At 46.3% G+C, this 20,633-nt stretch overlaps 1 protein-coding gene across 2 annotated transcripts in view; it reads right to left on the reverse strand.

Annotated features, from left to right (window-relative positions):
- The window catches only part of DSCAM (DS cell adhesion molecule), a gene marked incomplete at both ends in the record, with an annotated part of 733,341 nt that extends 718,081 nt beyond the window's left edge, over positions 1 to 15,260 (reverse strand). For both annotated transcript variants that reach the window (XM_079704973.1, XM_079704974.1), the window contains one exon: positions 15,218 to 15,260. In XM_079704973.1, coding sequence (XP_079561099.1) covers positions 15,218 to 15,260 — 43 coding nt within the window. The remainder of the gene's footprint in view (positions 1 to 15,217) is intronic.
- Between the last annotated feature and the right edge of the window lie 5,373 nt (positions 15,261 to 20,633).

Below are 20,633 nucleotides of genomic sequence, written 5' to 3' on the forward strand. Positions count from 1 at the left end.
AAGTAATAAGAACCTGCTGCATAAAAATAAAATAAAATAAAATTCAAAAAAAAAAGAAATGTAATGTACTTAAAGACAGACACACAATTTAAACTTGGGGGTTGGGGAAGACCCCACCATGTAATAGGAATGTAATATAAATGTTATCCTCCTCCAATTTCACTCTTAAACACACCAACAATAGAACATAATACCAGGAAATAGTTCCACCACTGAAGTGGATAAAAGTTAATTAACCTGTCTCCTACTTACTTAACTCAAATAAGTGAATGGGGGTCGACAAGGAAAAGTAAATGAGTTTTCCCTGTTTACACACTGATTCTTAAAAGCTGACATTCCGCTTTCTCAAAACAACTCTTTATTGCTCAACTTTAAAGCAAATTTAATGTCATTATTTTCAAAGTTTAAAAAACTCAAGTGAATAAATGTGCCTTTGTTTGGAAGATTTGAGGATGCTAATGATGTGCAGTAAACAAACCTGTGACTTGAGACCACATGGGCTCAAAATGCTGCGATCAAATCACGGGTCCCATTGACCTCAGGCTGATGATCAGCATCTCCAAACCCTGGTCTCAAATTCTGTAAAACTGAGATTAAAACTACTTATTCGGGCTTCCCTGGTGGCGCAGTGGTTGAGAGTCCGCCTGCCGATGCAGAGGACACGGGTTCGTGCCCCGGTCCGGGAGGATCCCACATGCCGTGGAGCAGCTGGGCCCGTGAGCCATGGTGGCTGAGCCTGCGCGTCCGGAACCTGTGCTCCGCAACGGGAGAGGCCACAACAGCGAGAGGCCCGCGTACCGCCCAAAAAAACAAAAAACTACTTATTCATTCAACTGTTTGAGGATGAACGCAGGCCATATATCGGTATGGATTTGTAAACAGACATGGACTTAGGCCTCATCCTGCCTCTTAACAGCTGTCAGATCCATAGCACTCACTTAATCCCACCTTATTTACGATGGTGATAACAATACCTACCTTCCTACAAAGCTTCAAGCATTATAGGAAATACCATGGACACTTAAAGCAGTACCTCGTATCTAGCAATAAATAATGTCAGCTATTATTATTGACATAGTGTCACTATTATTACTAATAAACGTAACTGCTGCATATAACATAATAAGCCAAGTGCCTGCACACTTTAGATGCTCAATATGTGTAAATTTCCTTTTACTCTAATCCTTTTTTTTTTTTTTTTTTTTTCCAGTACGCAGGCCTCTCGCTGTTGCGGCCTCTCCCGTTGCGGGGCACAGGCTCTGGACGCGCAGGCTCAGCGGCCATGGCTCACAGGCCCAGCCGCTCCGCGGCATGTGGGATCTTCCTGTACCGGGGCACGAACCCGGGTCCCCTGCATCGGCAGGCAGACTCTCAACCACTGCGCCACCAGGGAAGCCCCTCTAACCCGTTTTTTATGGGAAGAATTACAAGCAGAATTTCTTTCTTCAAAGAAGACCAAGAGATTCTATTCTCTCAAATGACACTGCACAATTTCTGGAGTAGGGGGATGTGAAAATTTAAGCAGGTATTTACTCCCTATATTAATTAATTCTTATGGCCCAGCAGTTCTTAGGGGGAGGTATGGGGGACCAGTGATATATAGTATCATCTTCTGGCCCGTTCTTAAGCGAAAGATGCCATAAGTTCCAGCGAGATCAAAACACATGCACATTTTGATAGGAAAAAAACAACTATACATAGCCTAAATACTCACATTTCCGGTAACCAGACTATCCCATTATATTAATGTAAAGGGCAAAAGAAGTGAAGGGTATAAAGAAAAATCCAATCATTGCTAAGCTCACTGAACCACAAAAATGAGCCATGGTAACCTTTTACCGTAGGGTAGAAATCCATTAATAACAACACTGCCATCCATATTTTTCACTCACGTTCTTTCCCACACATTTGAAATTTTCTTGTATCAGAAAGCATTTCATAAGCATTTAACTCAACAAACCTCAGAGTCACCCAAACTAAAGTACTCCTCTTGGGAAAACAATCTCACTACGTGAACTCAGGGATGAACACCACCACCCTAAGCCGTGTTGTTGAAACACAAGGCAAACAAACACAAAATGGTGGACTCCTTTTTTAAGGACATACACACTTGAAATAAATGCAGAGACACCCCTCCAGGACTACCACAGACACAAGAGGCTTGTGTTCACAGGACACATGGAAAAGAGAGAGAAATGCAAACAGGGAAGTCTCCCCGGAGAAAAAGGCTGGTGCCCTTTGCAGCCACACAGCTTCCTCCTCCGAGTTTCTCTGCATCTAATATCTTCAAATAACGGGTGCTTTCTAACCAGGGTTTCCATTTCCCAGAGGCCTCTGCCGTCCAGCCTTTGCCTGGGAAAGCAAGTGACACAATGTCCCCTCTACCTTTACCAGGCAACAAAGAGGATTTGCACTGCCTTAAAAACAGAAATCAGCATCTTCAGGCTGAGCAGGCCTCTGTCGGCCTGCAGCATAGGGCACTCGGGCACAAAGTAACCAGGAGAAAGAAAATGCATTCCGAGCGGTTAGCACACAGGAGTAATCGAAGTATAATTTAACCATCTGATCAAACACTAATTAGCATAATCATTTGAGGGGAAAATGGCTGGAGGAACCCAGGAACACCTCGATATCTGTGTTCTTAGTGACTTATGAAAAAGAAGACACACAGATTGGGGATTTTTTTCTTTCTGTTCATGGAAAAAAACAATAAATAAAGCTTAAACACTAACAAGCATCACCAGCTCTGGTTTTTGCAGTCAAAGGAGTTACAACTGAGATTCGGAAGAAGCATCTTGCTTTCTCTCCAGCATCCACAGAAAAGCACAAAACCAATCTTACATCGCAGCAGCGTGGCTCTAAACTATGTGACTTAGTGTTTCTCAACCTCAGCACTATCGACATTTTGGGACAGATACTTATGTGTTGTCGGGGGCTGTCCTGTGCATGGCAGGATGCTGAGCAGCATCCCGGGGCTCCACCCACCAGTGAGGCCAGGGGCAGCCCCTTCTCCCCAGAACTGTGATAACAAAATGTTTCCAGATGATACTGCCCAGTATCCCCGAGGGAGTGGAACTGCCCTGGTTAGAACCCTGTTTTAACTGAAGAACTCAATTTGTCAGGAGCACTAAAAATGATCAAATCATAAGAGGAGGGAAGGAGGCTTTTATTCCCATCTGCCAAAAATAATGAGCCTATAATAATAACTCCATGGAATTCCATGGAGTTTACTTTATATCTGATGTCTTTGTTTAGAGCTTTATAATAACGCATAACACCTATGCTTGTGCAATTTGGAAAAAAATAATTATAAATACCAGCCTCTCCCCATTCAGAGATTTCTAGAAAGGCACAGCTGACTTCCAATAGGCAACCCCTGAGGTGGACACCCACAGGCGGAAAGAACACCATCCCTTGCTTCCAGACTTCAGTGTGTCCTGAGCAGCTGGGGAATCACGGCAGTGTCCCTCCACCTGCCCACATCAGGGCAAACCACCGGTGACTTAGGAAATTAATAGAGGCATAGAAGGCCTCCAGACCCCAGGGAAATATCACTTTCTTCCTACACTCTCATCGTAGGCATGGAAGCCCTGATATTTGCTCCCAGTTGCTACGGAGGGAGAGAGGAAGGTGTAAATGATGACAAGTGAATAAATACAGAAATCCCCTCCGTTTCTCGCAAGTGCATCTCCACTACCAACAGATTCATCGCATTGCCTTAAACTGCCTTGGACATTGGTCGGACGGTACCTGGTAACATCCATTTTTATGGAAAGATGGAAACCTAAGGGAAAAGCACTCAACACTTACTAAAGTATGCAATCAATAGTTTCTATGGGTTAAGGTGATTTGTTCCAATAATAAATCTGAGTCACACAATCTCTCATTTCTATTTTTCTAAGGAGAGTATTTAACCATTTACAATTACTCAGATCTCTCAAAGGGTATTAAACTTGCTGGCGGAAATACTTATGACCTTCCCATGGAGGACATATGGAAAGAGGCTGCCCTCGTCTGCTGCAAAATTTAAGAGAGAGTAAGTAGTCTGGCCAAGTGGCAGAGGCCGTGAGAACTCCAAATCGGAGAGGAACTGTGAGCTATTTTAAACGCATATCTTCTTCTACAAACCCCCTTTGGCAGAGCTTATGACTTCTGAACACAAAGCCCTCCCCGCTTTCTAAAGGAACAGAGGTACAGGGGCCCTTTGCTGCACAGAAACAGCGTCTACCCTAATTCAAGGACTTATGAGCAAGCAGAAATTACATTTTGTCAGCCCACAACGTCTTTCATGCCATTATTCTTCTAAAGCTAAAAATCAAAACAGCCGCTCTGAAAGAATAATTTCTACAGTGAATCACAATAAAATCGCCCAAGGATTATAACATCCAACTTGTTTCAAATGCCTAGGAGGGAAAGTTATTTTTAATATTATCTAAAATAGGATCTCAGGACACAAAAAGTTATTTTTAAGGTTCTGAATTTAGGCCTCTCTCCAGCACACGTTCGCGTCTATTTTAGTTCAAAAAATCAAGGACGTGGTGTTTTGAAAAGATTATTCCGCCATTAATAACTGTCCTCAATTTTATCATACATATGACAAGGCCTAAAATGCATATATGTCCTTATATGCCCTTTTCTCTTTTTATGACAACCTAGCATTAACGACAGTACTTCGTATGATAAATACAGTCCACCTGGGGTCATTTACCTAAAAGAAAGGCGCAGAGGCCAAGAAAACCCCAAAGGGCAAACAATCCCCAAGCCCCTTACACCTGGCTTTGGAAGGAACTTGTGCACTGATATTGGAAAGAAGACGTGTGTAATGTTCCCAGGTTGGCATCCAGGCAAAACCTCAAGCTGCAAACAGACCTGTATCCCTGGCCTGTCTATTCTGCTCTAGTGCCTCTCTTACGCTTTTCCAATATAATAACCCAGAGAGTTTCCCACTATTGATCTCTTCCTGGGAGGAATGTGGTTACATGAAGGTTCAGAGGGCTTCTCTGCCAGGACTCCAGCTGCTAGCAAAGAAGGGGTCGATTTGAGAAAACACAATAGGACCAAGTCCAACAGCAAAGCACGTGCTAGCAACAAACCTGGATATCAAATATGCTAAAACAATAAGAAAAAATTACGTATGTGTATGTATGTGTATATACACACACCTATATACATTTGGATACAAATAAGCATAGATATTTGTACAGATATATATACAGATGATTCTCAACGTACTAGCATCCAAATTAGAAGTCCCTGATTGGGATCGCAGCCCCCTCTACTCAGGGTCTTCCCTGTTACCAGCCCCTGCCACCAATGTTCCCCAAATCTGCCCAAATCCTTGTGGTAGTCAATGAAGCCCTAGCCCTGCATATATATATATATATATATATATATATATATATATATACCCTCTCAATAAATCACTACTCAATATAGAGCTCCCCAACAGCACACCGGCGTCTACATGAAGCTTTACGGGGTTGACGTTCTAGCTACCGTCTGACCCTCTACCTCAGCCAGAGGCTGGGCAGCCTCTTTCCAAGTTTGTTCTATCCAGAGCTGGATTATGCCACCTGGATCAGAATAATAATACAGATACTTCAGCCATGCATACCCCAGAGCTGCAGAACCAGACCCTCTGGTGGTCAGAGCTGGGAAACTATAAAACAAACAATATAAAAGATCACACGAGCCGTACGCACAGTCAAGCTGAAGGACCCATGGGGGAGGGAAAAGACGGCAAAGGTACATATCAGAATTAGACCTCAGGAGCTTTGCAAACTACAGCCCATTCCCAATACAATGCCAGCACCGAATCTCCTGTGAGAGGCTCATGGGAAAAGCCTTCCAGGAAACACCCAACTTCTTCCTCCCTGACCCGGCCCACCTGGGCTTTAAGAACCAGTGGCCCTGATCCTTAACTGGACCAAGGTCCCGACAGAGGCACGGTAAAATGGAACACGGTTCGAGGCATCAACAGACTGGCCTCCAGTCAGCATGCACCCTCCCTCCTCCCGCTCACACTCCTGCTGTCCTGACACGGGGTGGCTCCTTCCTCCCTGCCCATGCTTGGTCTTCCCATAAACCTTAACTTCCATGGCTTCCAAGCATCTGATACCACAAAGGCCTACAGTGTATTCTCACGTTCCCAGCCCCAGCGACGGGGTGATGGGGCTATGGAGCCATGGGGGTGGGGGAAGACCAAGGGGTCTCTTGCGACTACAAATCAGGGGGGGTTGTGCCTGGTGATATGAGATCTCCTAAGACATAGATGAACTGACCACTGATCAAAGTCATTACCCAAAACAAATACCAAGATCACATCTAGGTCAAAATTCTTCTACCCACGTTTCTACATATAAATATCCATCAAGCCTACAGTAAAACAGTAGCCACCAAAGGTTTAATAGCTATTGATTTTGGTGAGTCGTAATATGCATGTACACGTCTGGTAATTAACCATCCATTCACTTTCTGCTATCATGTCAAGGCACCAGACAGACCCCTGCTAACCTTGGCTTTACCAGCCTGAATAATTTATGAAAGAAGAATTCTGTACCTTGGAGGGCCTTTCATACGTTTTACACATTTCCTTTCACTGGCCAATGAAACAGACAAATGGCTACCCTTTGCAGGAACTGGCCGTGACAAGTTCCAGGAGGGGTGATAAAAATCACCACTGCACCCTCTCTAGAGTGTGCAGTTGCTCGTTTGACTAGTAAAGTACGTTGTGGCTGTTGAGGTCTTCAGCTCATCCCTGAAGTCTCACACGTGATATTACAAAGCACTGTTATTTCTACCCTGGCAGCTACAAATCGGTTATTAAGAATGCTCTACAGCCAATATCAAGAAACAAACACTGTAATTAAGCAGACTGGGACTTGGGGTTTTTGGTGTCTTATGGGAACTCAAGATCAAATTACGCCACAGTGGGGCTACTGTGGAGAGAAGAAATGAATCTCAAGTTTCTCTGATGAGAAAGTATGTTTACTCAAAAGCTTCCACAGTAGAGCTCAGGTCTTTACATAAAGGAAAAAAAAAAAGAGTAAAATTTAAAAACACAGCAACTTGCAGTGGTTCTAATTATCTTCATGCTTTGCCTTTCTGTAACAATATAATTGTAAAAATTCTCCCACTGTCCTGAAGTCCATGCGATGAGTGAAAAAGCAGGTCTTGTGAGAAAAATCAATGCTTTGTTCAATATTAGGAAAAGGAATCAATGGTAAGAGTGTCCACTGCCATCAGCCATTTCCAATGACATGGCTCCGCAGGGTGTGACACAGGCCACCTCGGTCAGCATCCAATGGACCCATTCATGCTGGTTCTAACCCCAACTTAACATAGCCATCACTCAGTCCCATGAGGGTACAGAAGGCACCAGGGGACCCTGAAGTCATCAGAGTCTTCACTGGGAGTGTTATTGCCACTGTCATTTTGCAGAAGCATCCAATAATTTGAGATTCAGGCATCTAGAAAGAACCATAAACTGACTTCACTGTGTTTAGTATTTATGCACAGTGGACAAGAAGAAGAATGGCTTAAGTTTTGTGTAAAGCCAAGCTTCAAACTGCTTCCTGGTTCATCATTTTCATACTAAAAGAGGCAAGGCTCATATGAATCAAAATCTGCAATCCATTAGTTCAAATCTCCTTCCACCACCTCATCAAACCTGCCTGTTCCACAGTCTAAGGAGACTGGCTACAAAACAACCCATTGCATAGCTGGTTCTTCACAAGATAAAAGGAAAACGCTTTTCACAGCATCATCCTTTGGGGTTGGTCTGGCTTTTGTTCAGATGTGCAGCCTGTACACCAGCAGCATTTCCATACAAATTCAAGGATTCTACCCTTAACAGAAAATAAGGTGTGCTTGGGGCCAGTAAAACCAAAATGTTACACTGAATAAATGCAGTCCTAGGAAAGAAGACTATTTCGTTCCTAAGAGCAAGTGTGTTTGTTTTTCTTTGTCCAGGAACATTTACGTCAATCAAGCAGCCTGTGGTGACACTGCCTATCCCAGCTGGACTGGCCAATTAGAAGAGTATAGGCCACAATTTTTTAAATCTCCAAAATTTAATAACTGATTAATATGGAGGAACCTATAATAATCACAAGATCCTAAATGGGAACACTTAGTAACTGCTCTACTTTAAACATGCATGCAGATTCACCCTCCCACTCCGTGCTGCTGAGCATCTTCAGGAAAGACAATGCTTATTGTCAAGTAAATATCTGTGGCAGCCCTGCAAGTTCAACACGCTCCCTTCACTTCATTCCTCTGTTCACACCTACCGAAGCCCAGTTTCCAAATAATACAGATACTGGCTCCGCACCCTCACCTCCCCAACTCTGACATGGACTTAAGCCCTGAGAGCATTTCAAGAATACTCTGCAGAGTTCAAAGCGATTTCTCAATATTTCCTCAAGGGCTGTTATGCTTTTATTCTCCTCCAAAAAAAAAAAAAAAAAAAAATCTCCATGGTCCTGGGGTGGTAGGGGAAGCCAGCATTTCGTATAGAGGTGATCTCACGTTTTCAATTTTTTCGCTTCCCAGCCATTGCATTTAAAAACGGCTTTCTATAAATAGGACTGCTTGCTCACTCTTAAATCTTACTCACTGTCTTCTGCGTAAAAATAACTTAAATAGGGATGCAGGCGAGATTCATTAATCCCTGTCATTCTGTCTCTCCGTGTAGTAGCCTCTTTCCTTCTTCTTATCTCATCATCTATCTGGTCAGCTCCATGCATCCCTCTCTGTTCCACCGTGATATGTATTTCCATAACCCAGGGGGCTTGAAGACCAAAAATTAACCCAAGTGAATGATTTTTTAAAAATAATAAGTATTGACAATATAGAATAAAGACAGATCTCCAAAAATCAAACGATGATAAACACTGTAAGCTCCAAGACATCTAATTTGATTCTCATATTTGATACAAATCACAATTTTAATGGTAAAACATATTCCTTTCATGTTACTTTGATGAAGGAACCAACTTTTACAATTGGTTCTGCTGGAAAAGAAGAAAAAAAAGATAATGATGAGACAGACACCCATAAATCAACAGAATGCTTAAGAAAATAGTAATGTGATTTTTTAAAGATGATTAAGGGCTAAGGAACTGAGCTTTGTTTTGGTATCCTTGGAGGCTCTTTGATGAAGAAATGAATTCCCAGGAACCCCTAGGGAAACTTATGTGTTGGTGTGATGTTTCTGACTGGCTTTCAGAACACGACAGGGTGTTACACCTTGTATAGGATTTTCAAATCGTGCCAGTTAGCAGCGTACACTTGAGAACAAGGGGTCCAATGCATTTATTAACTTATTTCCTGTGACATTTGACCCAATCCAAGTCACAAAGAACACCTAAAGCAATTATAGCATCGTTATGTAACTGTGATGAAGTCCCATCACATATTACAAATGTGAATCCATTTTGGAAAAGAGAAGAAAATGCCCCCAGAAGCATTTCTAGAAAGTGAGCATTTCCACAGCCATGGAGTCAGTGCATCAGACAAGATGGCAGCGGCCAAGGAATGCACACTGCTGCTTACGTGCTTTTCTCGCAATGGTTTATACAGTAGAGTCAGAGATGGGGCAGACAAGAAGCTAACCCGGCAAGGAAGGATAAGAGAGAGGCAGGAGCCAGGGGCAGATGGGAGAGAGGAGGACGCGAAGGAGGGGAGAAGGCTCTGCCCATCATCCTGTCCTTTCCGTCCGTCAGAGAACATCTGTTTCCACCTGCCCTGCACGCGCTTTGCTCTGTGTGAAGGACACACCCCGGCACGGCAGGAGCCTCACCTTCGGACCTTGCCATCCAGTAAGGGAGGCAGTCACTAGCCAAACAGGCACCAAATAAACAGAGTCACAGATTACTCTAGACGCTGTCAAGGAAACGGCCAAGGTGTTAGGAAAGCAGATCATGCAGGAATCTAATCTGGGGCGAGCAGGTCTCTGAACCCAGTCTTTCCAAACATCCCGATCAGAAGCTGTCTAACCTCTGTACCCAAAACTGGTTATCCGCGCCTGACCTCCTGCCGCCTGGGTGGACGGTGTGCCACCGGCCGAGGAATTCAGAAGTGCACAGTGTGTACAAGTCGGGCTGCTGGAACCTTCCATTCCCCCTGCCTCATCTTAACCCATAAATCCAACAAGGGAAATGCAACTTTGAGTGTTTTCATATTTTCAAAACAGGAAAGAAAAAAAAGTAATAAATATGGGGGGAGGGGCGGGAGAAGATGAGAATTTAAAATGAGAATTTCTGTGCCCGGCTCGGTGGCATGTGAAGGATGAACACCTGGCCCAGGCGAACAGGTGCTGCTCGGTTTGTCTGGGGGCGCAGGAGGAGGTCCTGGGCCGCGGGGATGGCCGGGGGAGCGCAGAGGAGCGGCGCGGAGCCTCACCTCCGTCCCCAGCAGCGGCGGCGAAGCGGGCTGGGCCTCCCGCAATGACATTGGAAGGTCAGCCAATCAGGCGCGGGGCTGCTTCCGAGCAGCCACCTCCGCCGAGAGGAGGCGCCCGCGGGGCCGGGCTCCCCAGCCAGTGGGAAGGGAAGGCGGGATGCAAACGGGCGGTCCGCGGGCCCACCAGCCCCGGACACCGCCTTTCCCTTTCTCTGCACCTTCGAGATTGCAACAGATTGCTGGGAGCACCGGCCTCCTGGGGAAAACTGGACACAAAGACGGCGGACCCTGCCTCGCCGGCCGTAGCCTTTGCATTCGTGGCTCCTGTTGGGCTGAACTCCGGGACCCGGGAGGCTGGGCCCGGCAAACTTGAGAAGCCGCGGGGAGGAGAGCCTCCGGCCGCCGCGCCGCGCAGAGTACCGCTGCTCGGAGGCGGCGACTTCGTCTGCCCGTGAAGGCTGGCTGCACCCGTCTTGTGAGGTTTGCCGCCCACTAGTGTCCTGTGGCAGGGACACAACTGACATGAAGGTATAGCACCGCCTCACCATCTCCCAGGCCGCCGATGGAGCTGGTGCCGGGAGCCAGCGTGCGCGGCAGTGCAGCGCCAAGGAAATGCCCAGGCACAGCGCCCTCCTGCGAACGCCCGGGGCCTCCGGCCGCCCCGCCAAACACCCAGGGGACCCAGAACGCGGGAGTGCTCGCCTCTGGAAGCTCTGCCGACTGCTCTACCCTACCTAATGCTAACTGTATTATTTCCACTGCCTGTTAATTACTTATGAGGCGCATTCATAATCTCAGCCGTAGGATTCGGCTAATTTTGTGAAATTTGGATGCCATAGTTTTGTAAATGCATCCACTGAGAAATCCATCGTTTTATTTTGCAAACATAAATTTCCAGTCTCCTGCAGTGTTCTTAGGTCTTTATAAAATGACCTTCCCTGGTTTTTTCTCTCTCTTTTACATGGAGTTTCAATGCCCATTGCATTGAGTCTCTTTATGAAATACTCACTGCATCTCATCCCAGACACATCAGTGATAAAACACTTTGACAGCTACATGGAGGTCCAGGAATTAGGGATTTAGATTGGCTTTTTTTTTTTTTCTTGGTCACAATTATTTCCCCCTATCAGCGTGCTGTATTGGACCAGTTCTGCCCAGTGAGTCACTGGTTCACAGCAACAAACTGCGGTCACACCAAAGTGGCATTCAGGAGAGAGTAAGAAGTGGAGAAGGATCGGCTGGCATTTAATAAAGGTCTGCATGGCATTTTGTTTTCCTACACAGGGCATCTTGTAGGGGCACCCAAGCTTAAGAGACCTAGAAAATTTTTATGAACCCTATAATTCTGGGGTGGAATTTAAATCTCCTTAATAAAAATAGGAGAGAGAGAAGTGGGGAGCAAGCCCTGGAATTATTCACCTGATAACATTTTTTTGACTTCCACATATTTACATAAATTAAATAAAAATCACCTTAAAACTCTGAAGCTGCATTTGCACTCATAAATGTCTGCTCCTAAATTTAAATAAAATATAAGTTTGCGGTACATAATTCCCTGTGGAGATGACAGGGGATGCAGAAAGGTGCTGCACAGCCCACTTTCTTTTTGACGAGCACCCTTCTCTCTCCCAACACCCACCCTCTCTAAGCCCCACAAGCTCCCTGAAAATGGCAAAGCGGCAAAGCCCAGAATTGCATGGCTCAGGAAAGGATGATGTCAGGGACCTATGTGTACATAACAACAGAAGTCAAGGATACTAGCAGAAATGTATTATATAGAATAAATCTGCTTATTAGGTCCATCTAGGCTTTTAACAAGAATTGTAAACTAGAGTATTCTCATCAGAGTTAAAGCCAAAAGAAATTGTGATAAAACACAATGCAGTGTGTTTCCATCCCAAGGAAAGGCTGGCTGTGAGACATATCTGCACATATAGGGACCCCCATTCCCTTGCACAGTAACTGAAGCTCCCTGAGAGTATTTCCAGAACATTGCAGGACAAGTTGACTGCTTTAAAACATGATGACTGCACCTGATCAGGTGAGGTAATTCATTCAAGGATTTAGCCCATGAAGGGACTGTTCTCTGACTTCTATGTTTTACCCTGAATACTGTCTGCAGCCTGTCCAGCAACCATGCTTTCATTATGAAATAAATGCACATCCCATTACATCAGTAGGAAAAACGCTGTTGCCTACTGTTAAAATGCAGATACATTGTGGGCTTCTTATTTTATGAGTACCCCAAAATATCAAACTGCATAATCTTTTACAATTATATTTTTGTTATCATGTCAGACGTTTTGATGTTTCAGGCCTAGCAGTAGTCAGTTTAGCTATTAGAATTCATAGATTTTTTATCACACACATTCAGGAATTTTTCAAAATTAAGGTAGACCAAAATATGACATTATTGAAAAAAAAACTCTCAATTTTCTTCAAGTCTCATTCAGATAGGTAAGAACCATTTAATTTCACATTTTTGAAATATGGTCCTATGAACAGGCATCATTCCAAACTGGACTCTTATTTTATTTTGACATGACTATCTATTTTATGATCCTTTTCACAGTATGCACTGAACATCGTTCCTTGAAAACTCTTTAAAGCCAGTTCCCCTCACAAACGAAAAGAATCCAAAGCTCTACAGTCAGGCCTTTTTTTTTTTTTTTTTAATGCTTCATCATATAAGGAGAGGGCCATTTTTACATGAGATTCCATATCCTTCTGGTAGATAGGATCAGAACATGTAATACAGCAAAGTAAAATATTCATTTGCATGTACAGTCTATATCTCATATTGTGAAATCTACCTGTATTCATTATAGTATCAATAGTAGTGGTTATCAATCAATTTTAAGGGTCCTGAAAAAGATATAAGAAGATAATGCTCTAGGACTCAGTATAAATGCACATACATAGCCTTTGCACGTATTTTCCACAGAGTAGATTATTTGAGGTTTTATACAATTTTCTCACTATATATGACTCTATCATGATTATTTTAGTAAAACTGATTCAAAAAAAAAATAGTCAAACATTTTAGCATCTCTGTTTCAGAGACCGTACCAGACCTATTTCTGTCACATATAACTATGAAACTGTAAAACAGATACCAATTGACTGACAATCAGAAGCACAACCTCTTTCCTCATCCTGAAATACATACTTCCCAATAGGGTGGAAATTATGTTTCATCCCATAACCCAGGCCCTTCTGAGAAGCCCAGAGATGTACGCCCTGACAGATGAGACAGGCCGTCAATGCTCTGTGGCGCTGGAACACGTATGTGAGCATTTTTACATTTTCTCTGAGTTCACATTAGCAGAGCAGCATAAAGGGCCGACTTTCCTGATGCCTCACCACACATTAGCTAAAGCAGATCTATCCCCCAAGGTAAATTCCCGCGAGGCTGCAGAAGAGGTATAGTGCCCTCTGGGAAAGATGGGTGTCATGTCAGAACTTGTTGCAATTCTTTCCTGCTAGGAAATCTCAAAATGAAAGTTTTGAACACTTTGCTTTAGGTTATATTAGAGAGCAAAGTATCATTTTAATGTTAATTTCAGGATTTCCTTCTTGCAGTGTTACCTTTCCTTAGTCATCTTTTTTTTTTTAATTTTACAAAGTTTATGCATTTCCTCTGGCCTGTCGGTGCGTTGATTCTTTAAGTACTATCTTGGTAGGCAAAGAAAATGCACCTCTATGCAGCTAACACTCCGAGCTGCCCTGTGCATCTTCCAGGAAAATCTTACAGCCTCCCCTTGGCTTCTGGTATTTTCTCATAAGGGCTAGATTTCCTTCCTTTCTCCCTCTCCCCCTCCCTCCCTCCTGGGTAGGGGATTCTGCTTAATGGTTTAATTTTAACTGTCAGCAAGTCATACATTTTATGCAGATTTGTGTTCCGAAATTTGAAATGGGAATTTAAGCTGTAGCGACTCCCAGGCAATGCCAAATGATGACAATTTCCTCTCATTCCCAGATGAGAGGAAGCCATTCATACATGCGAGTTCATATTTACGCGGTGACAGGCAACCAAAGGTGCAGTCACACTTACTAATTGGATCTGACTCAGTCAAGAGCAATAGCTTTTCAAATACCCAGGAAGAAAGCATTTCAAGATATAATATTGGACGGACATGAGGAAAGGAATGCTATTTGCAACAGTCACTGATTTCATTTTTACAAGTGTACAGGTGTTTTAAAGAATCTGTCAACATTTCAGATGATGTAATGCTTATCAGTGCCTACAGTGCATATTTTTACATAAATGGCTGTTGGGATTCTGTAGTACCAAGAAGGGGGGTGCTGGTGGTAGAAGGACAGATCTTTCTTCAAGGCTTTTCTTGCTGCTGGAGATGAACTGCAGCAGAATTAAAGCACATGTTTTAAAAGCTCAAAAAGCTCTGAATCTGAAGGCAGACGCTTTTAACGGACCCCTCCACCTGCCTGCACTTGGAATGTCATGTCCCTTGCAGTCTGTGGTGTGTCAAACCGGCGATCTTTCTGCCTCTCTTCCTCTCAGCAAACCCGGTTTATTCTGAATGAGGTAGCTATCTAGTACAGGAGTTAGCTCGGAGCTGTCACTTTGCTAGGTAAGCGCCTTTAAATGATTACAGAGCAATTTTTCACCCGTCCTCTCTTCACTGCCTCCTCTCCTCCCCGAAGAAATATAAATAAGATTTTTAAAACATAAAAGCCTGCAAATTTCAACCCAGATGCAGGAGGAAAAGGGAAAGACTTCACCCATGCATCCAGTCCCCCCACACTCCGGTCAATACAAGAAATGAAATTCATCACAAACCGAAAGGCTCACCATTCGCGAAGCTCTGGAACAAGGAGAGAGCCAGTATCCACATGCCCCTGCTGCTCCCCGGCCTCCCGCGAGCGCCGCGCCGGCCTCGCCCCCCGCGCTCCGCCCGGCTCCGCTCGCTCGCCACCCGCCCGGGGGCCGCCGCCCGCCCGCCGCCGCCGCCGCCGCTGCCGCCGAGCCGCCCGGGCACGCGGCGCGGCCGGGCTCCGGGGCGAGGGCTGCGCTCGCCGCGCGCCGCGCTCCTGCACACCTGCTCCCGGGCGCCGCGCCCAACGCTACGGCCAGAGCGGGCCGGCGGGGCTGCAGCCCAGGTGCGCCGTCAGCTCAGGGGGCCGCCGGCAGGTCGGCAGGTGGACGGAGCCGCAGACGCGGGCGTGAGCTCATCCCGGGCGCCCGGCGCCCCGACTGCGCAGCAAGCGGCCTCCCGTGCGTCGGCCCTCAGCCTCCGCATCCAGGCAGCAGGCGGGCGGGCAGGCTCATCTTTCCTCTCCTGCGGCCCGAATCACATTGATCCCTCGCTAACCTTCCCTGGCTGGGAGGCGGGCGGGCGGGCGGGCGGGCGAGGAGCGAGCGGAGCGGAGGCGAGCGGGGACCCCCTCCCCTGCCTCTGGCCGCTGGGGCGCTCTGCAGTCTTAAAGCAGCAGCCGAGAAGTGGAACCGAACTGGAGGCAGGACCGGAGAGAGCGCAGGCACCTCACAACCACGCACAGTCATCGGGATGCATTTCTTCGAGGTTTAAATAATCATTTCCGCAGCCCATTATTTTTAGTTATTTTCTTGCCGGTTGCTAATAAGATTATGGCCAGGGGTGACTATTCCAGAAGGTTGCCAGATAAGCAGAGGTGACCAGGAAAGGGCAGCAGTTTTAATAAAATGTGCAGCTGGATCTAGCTTTCGTATTTACTGTCATAAAAGTCCAGTTCATTTAACTAGAGAGAAATGCAACTTCCAAATCCTGCTGCTACTGTAAAGATCTCTATGGTTTCACGGTCTAATTTTTAATTATCTCAAATACATGGTAGACTGCAAACATAGGCAATTCTAATTTTGCTCTCTGAATGGTGCAAAAAAAAAAAAAAACCTGATTAAAATTGCTGATAATTTGAGTAATTCCAAACATATAACCCATCCACATTACTGTGAAAAGCCAATATGACAACATTTCCTGAATGTTCTGTAAGGTCTTTGAAGTCATAATAATATCTAAATAACACCTTGAAAAAGCTCATGCATACATATTCCATCACTTTGCCAAATAACTACCAACAGGGCTGGAATGCACCCAATTAGGATCCAAGGTAGAATTTCTGGGGCAAGGCATGAAAGACTGAGGAGAAGCATTTAAGCAGGGAGGGAGGTCTCATGGGGAATAAGTTGGGTTTCCTGGGCACTGGGTACCTTGTGCCTAAGCTCCACACGCCCCTCCAAATACAAACAGGAATTAAGCACACCTAGAACAGCTCACGAAATAACAGGCAAAGCAAATGGTGAGGCAGAAACAAAATGGTGTTTTACCAGAGTTGGGCACAAGATGGCCAGGCCCTGTGTATGAGGAAGGGCCAGCTGAGCCCATGATGCTGCATGCTCGCCATCGCTCTGCAGCTGCAGGTGGTCACGTGCTGCAGCCCACTCAGGACTGCCAGCCCACCCCTGCCCTACGCACTCCCCAGTGTCCTCTGGCTTTGCACACCCAGGGTGCTCAGGCTCTGGGCTTTCCTAAACGCAGCCCAGGAAGGCAGGTAATGGGGTGATTTCTGTTCCTGCATCCATCTCCTCCACCCATTCATTCAATTCACAAATTCTTAACTGCATACCAGCCACCTGTGAGGCTCCACTCAGCCTTAATTGTCAGGCGCTCCAGCACTGGGGTCAGACACACTCAGGGTCAGAGTCCAGCTAGACCACTTACCCATTGCAGGGCTCGTGCATGTTACTTGTGCCTCATCCTCACACAGAATGGAAATTAGCAAGGTTCCTGATGCATATGGTGATGAAGATCGGATGACATATTCCTAAGCATGTTGGTCACTGTGATAAAGGATGGCTGCGGTTATTACTGAGTTTGGGAGCAGGGTCTGTTACATAATTTGCAGGGTCCAGCGCAGAATGAAAATGGTGGCAGGGGGCTTCTTTTACAAAAAGGAAAAAGGCACCATTTAAGGTGCTAAAATATAAAGCTTTTCCCTTTCTTTCTCAGTCTCTCCCACCCTGTCGTGGTGTTTTTTTGTTTGTTTGTTTGTTATTTAATGTCATGCTCCCTTGGTCACAGGAATAGTCCAGGGTGAGTGTGTGTGACTCAGGGAAGCACCAGTGGCCCACGTCCACCACCCTCCACTGGACCAAAGGCCGTGCCCCACCGGAGTTGGGAGGGGGAAGTCCATCCATCTCCCTTTCCTGCAGGCCACTGCCCCAGTGTACGGTGGACAGGAGGTCGCCAAGGGACTGCAATCTCCCTGCTGGGTGGCGCTTGTACCTGGATCAGAGGTGGCCCTGGTCAAGTCACGTGTGCAATATGCCATGGCTCGGCAGGCTGGGGGAGGGGCACCCTAAAAACCACGCTGATTCGAACCTCAGCACTCCCTGTGTGGTCTCAAGGCCCCACCTGCAGACTGAGGGCACCAGCAGAACCCAAGCCTGCTCTTCCAACATGACCCCATCGCCTCCCCACCCCCACTCATTCCATCAGAAAGCGGGAGCGACTGCAGGTTGGAGAGGTGGAGGCCAGTCAAGGCCCAGGGCACCACAGAAGGTGACTGGAGGCTGGATGGTGTGGGAGCCGTAAGTATAGGGATAGAATTAATTTTAAAAACTAATAAAAATTTTATGATGGCAGCTACAGAGCATTTAACCCCAAGGGCAGGCCTTTCTGGGAAGGGAGATCCCAGGGCAAGAGTATTTGTCACCAGCAAAGCCCACTGGGGCCCCCAGGGAAAAATAAGAGGGAATTTAGGAGACAAGGTCTCACCTCTTCTTTTGTGCTTAGTCTAGTTTCACTGGCCATTACGGTGCCGAGTGCAGAGGCGTCAGATTAGAGTTCCCGCCGTAGAACCGCTGCCAACACGCCAACTCCGCAACTGTGCCCTGTGGAGAAGCCCTGCGCAGAAGCTCTGTGCAGACGTCCTGCAGAGAAGCCCTGCGTAGAAGCGCTGCGCAGAAGCCTTGCGCAGGGCACCTCAATTCAAAATGGCAGCAGTAGGCCATGTGCAGAGATGCTGCGCCCCGGCACTTGGCTGTGAACAACACGCATGCGCCTCGTGGCAATGACTCCGACCCTCCCTCCGCAGACCAGAAACCTGCAAAGCAGCCCCACCGTCGGCCTGTCGGGAAAGCGTGTGCTCTAGAGCAAGCTGGCACCTCTCCATTCTCTGATCAAAGAATAAAACTTTCCTCTGCTTCTGAACCCAACTTGGTCTCCTTCTATTGTTTCGAGTGACACCAGGCAGAAGGACCCAACTCAAAAGGATCTGTGACACATTGGTCTCAACTCCATGAAGCCAACCCCCTGTGGTCTTCCATCTAATGCATCTCCTGCAGACTGAGTTGGTTAATGATCCAGAATGGGCCTAACCAAGCACCAAGCTCTCTTTTTGCAAATATTTTTAGAGCATACTTCAGTATAAAAATATACTCACATCCCACGAAATTGTGAACTCCATGAGCTCAGATACTGCATTTCTCCAGAAAGCTGTCCCCCAGGCTGGCACACGCACACGCTCAGTGAGTACCCATGGAATGGAATGCAGAACTCTGATGCAGGTAGACGGCGGAAACTGCTCTGTGATACATACACATAAGTGCCTCATACACACCTGCAACAATTTAGCTGAGCCTTCAAGTGCAGTTAAGATGTCAACATGCAAAGCAGAGTCAAGGAAAGGGGACATTCTACCCAAACAGCCATCAGGAGAAACCAACTTTTTCAAAAACACTGAGGTTTAATGTGTCTTGGTTGAAAACCTCTTTGAGGGCTTCCCTGGTGGCGCAGTGGTTGAGAGTCCGCCTGCCGATGCAGGGGACACGGGTTTGTGCCCCGGTCCGGGAGGATTCCACATGCCGCGGAGCGGCTGGACCCATGAGCCATGGCCGCTGAGCCTGCGCGTCCGGAGCCTGTGCTCCGCAACGGGAGAGGCCACAACAGTGAGAAGCCCACGTACCGAAAAAAAAAAAAAAAAAACCTCTTTGGAACTTCCCCGGGTGAAACTTGAGACTGACTCCAGCACGCGGAGGGCTAGAGACGGAACACAGAGGCAGCCACCCCAGAAGGTAGGTGACAGGTGTAATAAGCAAGGAAACGTACATAGGAGGCTTGTCTTGGGTACATCTTTGGACTCACCCCCAGAATCTTAAGAGTTTATAACAAGAGAGGCCTTAATGGGGTTAAATCACGTATCCAGTCAAGATGGTCTCAACACCTTGCTTTCTCAAGGTTGCATCCTTGAAGCGTCTCCTAGTACAAGAAGGCTATGAGATGGGAGGCTGGAGGGAAGGAGCCTCTGATTGCCTGGTTCCACCTTAAGGGTCAACCGACAGTGGGGTCCTCTTGAGGACCTCCTCCAACAATGTAATTCTCCTTTTTGGTACAGTATTCCTAATTAATGTAACCCCTGGCCTCCTGAAGATCAACATTTGACCTAAAACCGTACCATATGGAATTAGCCTCCCTCACGCCCCTCCCTCCTCCTACTGCTCTGGGTCAGCCTTCTCAGCAGAAGAGAGATAAAGTCAAAGGGACTACTTTTGTGCCCACTTGAATGATGCCAAATAAGAAGGAACCCTCATTTGGAGAGCAGCATCATCCAAATTGCATGGTCTGTTACTCCTCCATTTCCTGTTGGATTAAGAAAAGCATTTCTGAAGTGGTAGCATTTGAGCCGTGTTCTAGGGGAGGGTTGGAGATGAGTAAGGAGGGCATTCGGGTGGAGAGGTCATCAGTGGCCAAGTAAGGAAGGCTCACTCCTTTCTGATACATGGAGTTAATTCTGACCAAGACGATGGGTAGTTGCCCACATGGGAGCTATGTTAGTGTCCTTAGGTGGCTGAAATGAGTACCACAAACTGGATGACTTACAACAAAAAGGTACTGTCTCAGTTCTGGAGGACAGAAGTCCAAAATCAAGGTGTTGGCAGGGCTACACTTCTGAACCCCGTAGGGGAGAATCCTTCTAGCTTCTGATGGTGGCCAGCAATCCTTAGAGTTCCCTGGCTTGTAGATATAACTCTCCAGTCTCTGTCTTCACATGGACTTCTCCCTCTTGTGTCTCTGTGTCTCTTCCCATCTTCTTATAAGGACACCGGTCATTCTCAGTGAGGGATTCACCCTAATCCAGTGTGACCTCATCTTAACTGATTACGTCTGCAACTTGCAATAAGCCTACTTCCAAATAAGGTCACATCTGAGATACTGGGGGTTAAGATTTCA

This window comes from Hyperoodon ampullatus (genome assembly GCF_949752795.1).
Source record: "Hyperoodon ampullatus genome assembly, chromosome: 5".
In the NCBI taxonomy this organism is placed as follows: domain Eukaryota; kingdom Metazoa; phylum Chordata; class Mammalia; order Artiodactyla; family Ziphiidae; genus Hyperoodon; species Hyperoodon ampullatus.